This window comes from Cucurbita maxima, unplaced genomic scaffold (genome assembly GCF_002738345.1).
Source record: "Cucurbita maxima cultivar Rimu unplaced genomic scaffold, Cmax_1.0 Cma_Scf00026, whole genome shotgun sequence".
NCBI classification, from domain to species: Eukaryota; Viridiplantae; Streptophyta; class Magnoliopsida; order Cucurbitales; family Cucurbitaceae; genus Cucurbita; species Cucurbita maxima.
Window position 1 is genome coordinate 1,678,664 of NW_019272042.1, and position 7,896 is coordinate 1,686,559.

General features: G+C 35.7%; 1 protein-coding gene across 3 annotated transcripts; it reads right to left on the bottom strand.

Moving 5' to 3' along the window:
- Positions 1-29: 29 nt before the first annotated feature.
- Positions 30-6,783, bottom strand: LOC111498991 (sucrose nonfermenting 4-like protein). 3 transcript variants are annotated; one of them, XM_023150411.1, is made up of 15 exons: positions 6,729-6,764; positions 6,539-6,588; positions 6,040-6,253; positions 5,791-5,878; positions 5,093-5,275; positions 4,586-4,720; positions 4,440-4,499; positions 3,912-4,001; positions 3,505-3,639; positions 2,719-2,863; positions 2,472-2,645; positions 1,513-1,576; positions 1,349-1,418; positions 647-761; positions 30-542 (listed from the first exon to the last, which is right to left on the bottom strand). In XM_023150411.1, the coding sequence occupies exons 3-15, from the start codon at positions 6,162-6,164 to the stop codon at positions 451-453; spliced, it is 1,476 nt and encodes a 491-aa protein (XP_023006179.1). In that variant the 5' UTR covers positions 6,165-6,253; positions 6,539-6,588; positions 6,729-6,764; the 3' UTR covers positions 30-450. The 3 variants fall into 3 exon arrangements, with proteins under 3 accessions (XP_023006179.1, XP_023006178.1, XP_023006180.1); XM_023150410.1 differs by having other exon boundaries at positions 6,539-6,782; XM_023150412.1 differs by lacking the exon at positions 2,472-2,645 and having other exon boundaries at positions 6,539-6,783.
- Positions 6,784-7,896: the final 1,113 nt, after the last annotated feature.

Here is a 7,896-nt window from a genome sequence, read left to right on the forward strand (position 1 = left end):
TTTTTTTTTTTTTTTTTTCTTTCTTTTTTTTCTCTTCAGGTGAGGAAAGAACAGAGCTTGATAACAATCCTGATAATCTACATTAGTAGCAATCAAGGCAAGGCCTTCATAATAAACTGATAAATAATAATAAATGGAAAAGGGGGAGTTGAGAAATTTGAACGCTATTCAAGTCCTCCCTCCCAATTGTACCTTTTTTTTTTTTTTTTTTTCTTTTTTGTACTGTGGCCCTCTCTTTTTTCTCCACTCCACCCTAAAATTCCTTCAAAAGCCAGGCGATGGAAGTGAGAGGCTAAACCCAATCAAATGAAGAAGACAAAGTCCTTCCCCATCACTAACAACTATGCAGATGGATAGTGTACAATCCTCCTCTACGCATCATCTCTTTTTTTTTTGCACAAACCCCCCCTTGGGATCGTCCTTCGTTCTTTATCCTCAATGCTTTTTTGACTAACCAAGCAAGAACTTGAAAACGTCACTTAGCGAAATAATCCCTTCTACTCGTTTGCTGCCAGCTTCCACAATTACAAGCCGTCGAACACCTGAAAGTTCGTAATTAAGGAATGGGGTTTGCTTCTTCAAAGTTCGATCAAGGCCCCATGTAATAGAAGAAGAATGAACAAGAGACAGACAGTTATCTATCTACCTGGGTTTGCCAAACGATCCATTACTTTATGCAACGAGTCGGATCGCAAACACATCTGACATCGTTGACTTCGTGGCTCATAAAGAGAGAAAGAATCTTGTCCAAGTTGCAATGCCTGAAAGGAATCAGATACAAGAGCAATGGAAAAAACAGATTATTGATTTAATAGCAATACTAACAAGTTACCACCATTTCATTTCACATCGGATTGTAATTAACAGGAGCTGATCTGGGTAAGAGATCGATTGCATTAACACGAGCGGGCAACTTAAAAATAACTAGACCTTTTTTACATAACAATAATTAGCTTGAAATCAACCTTTTGATATTTTTTAGAATGTTATAGGTTTCGTTCCATTGAGTTGGTAGAAAAGGAAAAACCCCGACACCACCCCAAAACTTCTTTTACAAAAACAAAATAATGATTAAATAAAAAACGGCTATTGACACAAGTTATAAGCTTTAGATCCAAGCTAGTTTGGCTGAGCTCTTTTGTATATGTTTCTCCATGAAAGTTCCATTTCTCATTAAAAACACAATAAAAATATTTATACAAAAAGGAAATAAGAACAAAATACGAGAAAAGAAACCTGAGATAAATCCCTACAGCTACTGAAAAGGGGATCAAAAGAATTGAAAAAATGTCCTCAACTGATAACATGTATTCAAAATATGGTGAAAGGGGATGGAGAAACAAGTTACCTGATGAATGGTCATTTCATCAAGATTAATGTGTGTATAAGCTCTGTCCTTCGCAAGAGCTGTTATATCACTGTAAAAAAAAAAATATAGTAACGATATCAGAGACAGCTTCATTCCAACAAACCAGAATATTAAATATAACGAAAGGTGTTGCAGGAAATAACCTTCGGCAATATACATCCAGCAATGAATCGTTGTCATCAACTATGGGTATCGAACTAACTTGAGCTGCAAGTAGCAGAATGCTATGTCAAATGGAATTGATAAAAAACCAAATACAGAGACAACCTATTTCCTTTCATAGTGTCAATAAACGATCTTAAATAATGACACGTTCTTGCCAAATACAACAAAAGAAGCCCTCCAAAAGCCATCGACACACCATTGTTAAAGCAACATCCCAAACGAAAGATCAAATTAAAATTAGAAAGAGAAATAACAGAACTTTTGTGTTTGTGCGGTGGGTTGGTGGGGGCTGTTTTCCAAGATATATGATTTTAATAGGTATAACTCGGTGTGAGATTGTTCAGATCTTTCTGCAACTTCAGTTTAACTACTCTTTATGCCAAAATGGAACACTTTACAGTAACTTCCTTAGCCTGGGTAGAAGCTCTCCTACCCTTCTTATGAAAATTCATTTTTACAATGAACACCACTTTTTTGAAGTTAGTATATCCACATAAACCTACTATTAGAGACTAAATGTGATCTACTCCACACTTATCAGGTTATTCCGGGGAAGAAAGCACACCTATCCACAAAAACAAATATGGTCCATGAGCACGTGAAAGGTGCCAATGTAACGGACATAAAAGAGCGCACACAAACTTAATCAAACTAGCAGGATAATGTAAAGTTATAATCTCTCCATTTGCCATCTAAGTTCGTAATCTAAAACAATTACATAACTTTATCCCCTTCATAATTTGGACTTCATCATTTTGCAGCATTAGATGGGTCATGGGAGTGTTGGATGGCCAAAAAGAAGACCAGATCTGGAAGAAACTTTACTAGGATCCATTTAGTTATCCACAAAAGCAGTCCCTCTTCTTATAAGGAAAGGCTACCAATCTTAATATAACCACTAATGTAAAACCATCCTACTGGAAGTTGGAGTGCAAACCTTGAATCAGTAAGTTTAACGCTGAGCTAAGGGAAGCACTAGGTCTCAACATAGCTAATGGTCTTCTATTCGATTCTCCAATTTTTGGGACCCATGTTCCAACTGGAATTGCAAAAATTGGCAGTTGGAGCACAGGCAACAGGCTGGAACAATGCCTAAAGTACCTGCAGATACCTGGAAACTAACACCCACTACTTAATATCAGGGGAAGCTCCGTTTTAAAATAAGAAATTTGGAAAACACTTACATTTTAGTATTCCAGAAAGTGAAGAAAGATGCAACAATTGTGGAAACGATCCATCTTCTGCAGATGAATGAATTATGGGAACTGTAGCCACCTGATTTTGCAAGATCTTTAAAGCAACATCTTTCAAATTATCAAACGGTTCAGCCTACATGAGCAATAATAACAACAATGTTAACACAACCTTCTGACAGGTTTGTGCAAAGACCCTCTCATAAAATTTTAAATAAAAAACGATTTCAGAAAACAACTTAAAGGGAGATTACACCAGAGTAAACAGTGCAATTTCACCTTTAATCATACATCGGAGGTGCATATGGACTTATGACATTAGCTAACAGAATTTTCAGTTTAAATTAATAATTCAAAGTAGGAAAATGATTTAACTTAAAATTCAGGAAATCAGGCCACTTAAACACGATGCTAAAGCAGTTCAACTCTCTGATATCTAAAATTAGGAACTTCCATATAAATCTATGTAATTGTGGTTCAAAAGATCTGTGCTCTGTCCAAAAGAAAGTCAAGACCTTTGATATTAAGAGTTTATAAATGACAAGGTCGTGATATCACATTTCATCTAAGGAATGAGTTACATATTTGAAGAATTTGTTAATTGGTAACCCAAGTGAAGAATTTGGAAAAGTTATGATGGAGATATAAGAAAGTAATAATTGGTTTCTCTTCGGTAATTACTATCAATCAAAATTCTGGAAGAATTAGGTCACAGTAGCATCAATTGATTCCAAAAAGACTACATGCAAAAATTCAAAGGTGCCACATATTACTCACGTGAATGAACTGTCTTGACAAGAATCTTCCTTGCCCATCCACTCGACCATTCAAATATGCTTTACCCTCTTTCCAAGCAGATATAGTATGTGTTTCAAGCTCCTCCTCTGTCAGGTTTGAGCCACGCTTCCCAAGCTACTATTTGAATTTAAATTAGCATATTTGAAAAGAAAATGAATAACTACAAAAATATAAATGAAGAGAAAGATCAACAATTCCGTAAGCATGTCTATGATGCCCAAACAAAATAAATCCAAACAATAAATCCTGTCAGTGAAATGTTCATGCTGATAACTTGAGAATTTTCAGAAAATCTTCAAAACAAAGATTCAAAAATATCATCAGCAATTTAAACGCCAATTAGGGAGAGCGATAAAATGCAAGGAGAAAATGGCTTCTACACATACTTCTTTTAATATCAAAATAAAATCTGAAGCACTGAGAACTCCAACAAATTGCCCCTTGCTGAAATCCCAAAGAGGAGCTGTTGGGATACCCTGTAAAGAGTTAATAAAGATAAGGTATAAATCCAAATCTCTTGAGCGCCAAAACATAAATCAATAGGTGATAAAAAGGATAACAAGAAATGTTCCAATTTTTTCATTTGTGGAAAAGGGCATGAAGAGATCTGTACAAACATAGACTAACTTCTAACATATAACTTGTTACTTAAAAGATCAAATCAAAGAACATGCAACCATCCCTCCCAACCAAATTTCAACATGGGAATTTCTAAAGCACTTTTTCCAACCCAACCTATGGATCATAATGAAATGTATTTTTTAGGTCTCCAAAAAGCAGGAAGGAAAAAATACCACAGAAAGGCCAAAAAGTGAAAGATTTTATTTTATCCTTCAAGCACAGAGATTAACAGTTGTATGGGTTCTCGACCAGCCAAACGGAGGGGACGTGAGGGAAGGAGAAAAAAGACATGCCTGCTCATGCAATATATGAAAAGCTTGCTTCACAGGTAAGTCAATGTCCAAAGCAACAACCTGTAACATAATTGTACTCTCATTAAGGGATAAAACAAATAAAAAAATGTTATCAAACAAAAGTTTAGAAGATGGAGAATCCAAACCTTGCCTGACTCCGGGAGCAACTCGTAAACAGTATGTGTGGACAAGAATGCAGATATGCGGTGACGGGAGCACTGCAGATCAGCCTCTGATATACTATGCACAGCCTCTGACAATCGTCCATCATTTATTCGGACCTGGATGATAACAAGAAAATTTCAATTAGCTAATACAAGCAACAGTGAGAGTGTAACAGAAATCCCAGTAGATAAAAGTAAGATTCATCAATAACCTAATCCGACAAGGAATTCCATTAATAACAGGCCGTTTAAGTACTTCAGAGAAATAACTCATATTAAAACTACTACTATCCTAGAGTGCAATAAAAGGAAAACAAATCGCTAGCTGGAAATAAAAGGCTCGAGCAGGAAATAGTAATTGTGCATTTTCGTCAATTGATTAAAATCATAGATCAAACAGTTAAATAAAAACCACAATTCTCGACTTCCTTTACTCTATGGCATAACAGAATACAATGAAATGAGCAATAATGTATATATTATTCTAACCAAGCGACGGACAGCATCATTATCCACATCCATGCTAGATCCAGGGGCCATCTCTGGATTGGCAAGTGGAGCAGCATAACTAGGCTCTGTAGCCAAGAGAACAGTGTTTACAACCCCATATTCACCAGAAATACAAGTCTGCTGCTCATCGTGCCGCCATTCTCCATCAACAAAAAATTTATACTGCATGCAAGAGAACCCTTGTGCGAACATTAGTATAACAAAACTACATAAATTTCTTTAAAAAATCAATGGCTCAGCAGAACAATTTCTCATTGTTGGAGTACATAGTAATGGCATCGCAATCAATAATAGCTGTGCATATGAGATGAATATGGATAAAAAGATAGATAATATTACGTAGTATAATGAGAAACAACGAATGGAAAAAAAAAAAAAAAATCGCAAAACACATGCACAGTGAAGCTTATTATAGTTCTTTCCTTCACATTCTGACCTTGATCTACTTCCGCCATTTACATAAGATTGTCAGAGAAGCCAAAATAACTGTAATTCAGCTTAATCTAATTCTTTCAGGAAGCCACGTTTCCTCGAGAAACACCAGCTTCACTCAAGCAGAACAACTAATATTCAATGCTTAGTAGATTAACATCTAAGATTATAGCAAAATTATGCAGCATCCAGCTAAAAATGACATGAACAATTTAAAATGTCCCATTCAACCACCACAATCTGACCTGGTGATATCCAGGGGTTAAGCTGTAAATAGCCTGAAAAACAGTAGGACAGCCCTCCATAGGCGTCATAGGAACAAGCTCCGACCACCTTCATCAAAAATACAATTAAAGTTTACTAAAATCGTTTACAGCATAATTCATACATGCATGTTGAAATAGAAAATCCAAACGTAGTTGATGCGTTCCGCAACCATAGCACATGCAGGAAAGTACGGAAAGTACAAAAGACCATGAACTCCCGAACATTACCTGGTAAAAGAACCGCTGAGAAATACACTTCTTCCCCCATACGGCCAGACAAACCGCATTGGGATTAACAACGTTCCTGCATTTCTAGCTGTGTCCCGCACAGTATCCATACTGGAAGCAAACATCCGCCGCTCAATCGATGAGAGAATTCCCCAAATGTAGTCTTCAGGCAATGAAACTTCTACCGCGTCCCATGAATTTAAACCACAATACACTGTAAAATCAATTCGAGCAAATTACGCTACAATATGGAAATATACAAATCTGACATCTCATAACTTGTTCGTCCCCAAAACGAACGAGCTAGACTCAACTCAAAAGAAATTCGTCAAGCGTGGAAGACAAAAGTAAAAGGAACCGAATAAACCAGATTATTCTACAACAGACTTCGGCAATCAAAAATCAGAAGTTCTAGCTGCCATTGCCTGCGTAGAAGAGCGGAATTGTACACAACAGGAAGAAAAAAACTAGCCCTAGATAAACTGGAGCAAGAACCCACCAAAATATGAAGCAAAACACCTTCGAATTTGAACCGCATGCAAATGCGAACTGGAAAACAAAAATTCGTAAGCCTAAATCCAATCAGAAATTTTTAAAACCCAAAGAAAAAACAGGAAAATTTAGATGAAGACAATATAGAGAGTGGGTGAGAGAATCGAAATGGAGAAGCGATATGATCGGAATCTAACTTCGAACCCTAGAACAGAGAAGCGGGTTTGATAGAGATGTAGAGGGGGAGAAATAATAATATAAATAAACTATATTTAAAAATAATAATAATTTTAATTAAATATATATTTATTTAATTATTTTTAAAAAGTTCGAAAGCATGATTTACCGCGTGTCGACGGCCTAAACCGGTGAAAGGTAACGGGTTTCGCTGTCAATTTTTGTTAATAATTAAAGAAAATATGCTTTTAGAATTATTTGAGACATTTTCTTAATTAAAGAATATTCTTCCTATGAAATAAAGCTAAAATATTAAGAAAAATTGATATAAATTAAATTTTAAGGGATAAATTGTCAATTTTACCACAAAAAAAAAAAAAACTCGGCCACTAAAACATTTTTTTTAACCGAAACAATTATGTATACTTACATTTCACAATATTATATGTCTACGTGTCATGACATCGTTTTCGAGACACGTGATATTGACATCGCTCAAACCCCTGTGACACAATGTTCTAGGTAGATTAAATCATGTTACGTGTAGATTTGATTCATCGTACCAATTATAATAGACAAGTAACTCGATCCTTAAAATACGCTGTTAGTTATAATAAGGACAACGTGTGAAATCCTATGTCGGTTGGAGAGTCAAACGAAGCATTTCTTATAAGGGTGTGGAAACCTCTCCCTAACATATGTGCTTTAAAGCCGTGAGGCTGACAGTGATGTCTAATCGGCTAAAGTGATCAATAGATACTAATGGTGGGCTTGGGTTGATACACAGTGACTTTTTTATGTATCGTGTAACCTCATGTAGTACTCGAGTAAGAGAGAGGTATATGAATAAACTAATACCATGTTTGAATGAAAGTGGTCTTGGGTATGGTCATGTAGTACGGGATATGGGAGAATGTCAGGGTAACGGAGTCTCGAATCAAACTAAGACTCATGATAAATTTTTAACATGCACGCCTTTAAATTTTATAGTAAAAGTCAAACAAGAAAGAGACGTTATAATGTGGTAATTGAAGTTTTGAGAGTGATTTGTTTTAGTTATTAGTTAAAAAAAAACTGACAGTGAAAACGTCTATTAAATTGGTCGTTATTTATGGCTACTTAAAATATGAGTGGACACGTTTCATCAACCAATTTATCATTTTCGATAGATTCAATACACTAACCTAT

Excerpts from the sequence above, each read along its gene's own strand:
- LOC111498991 (XM_023150410.1), bottom strand. The coding sequence starts at position 6,164 with ATGTTTGCTTCCAGTATGGATACTGTGCGGGACACAGCTAGAAATGCA. Across the intron at positions 5,879-6,039 it reads CTCAGCGGTTCTTTTACCAG|GTGGTCGGAGCTTGTTCCTA; the intron begins GTAATGTTCGGG and ends TTTTTGATGAAG. Across the intron at positions 2,646-2,718 it reads ACTTTCTGGAATACTAAAAT|GTATCTGCAGGTACTTTAGG; the intron begins GTAAGTGTTTTC and ends GTTAGTTTCCAG.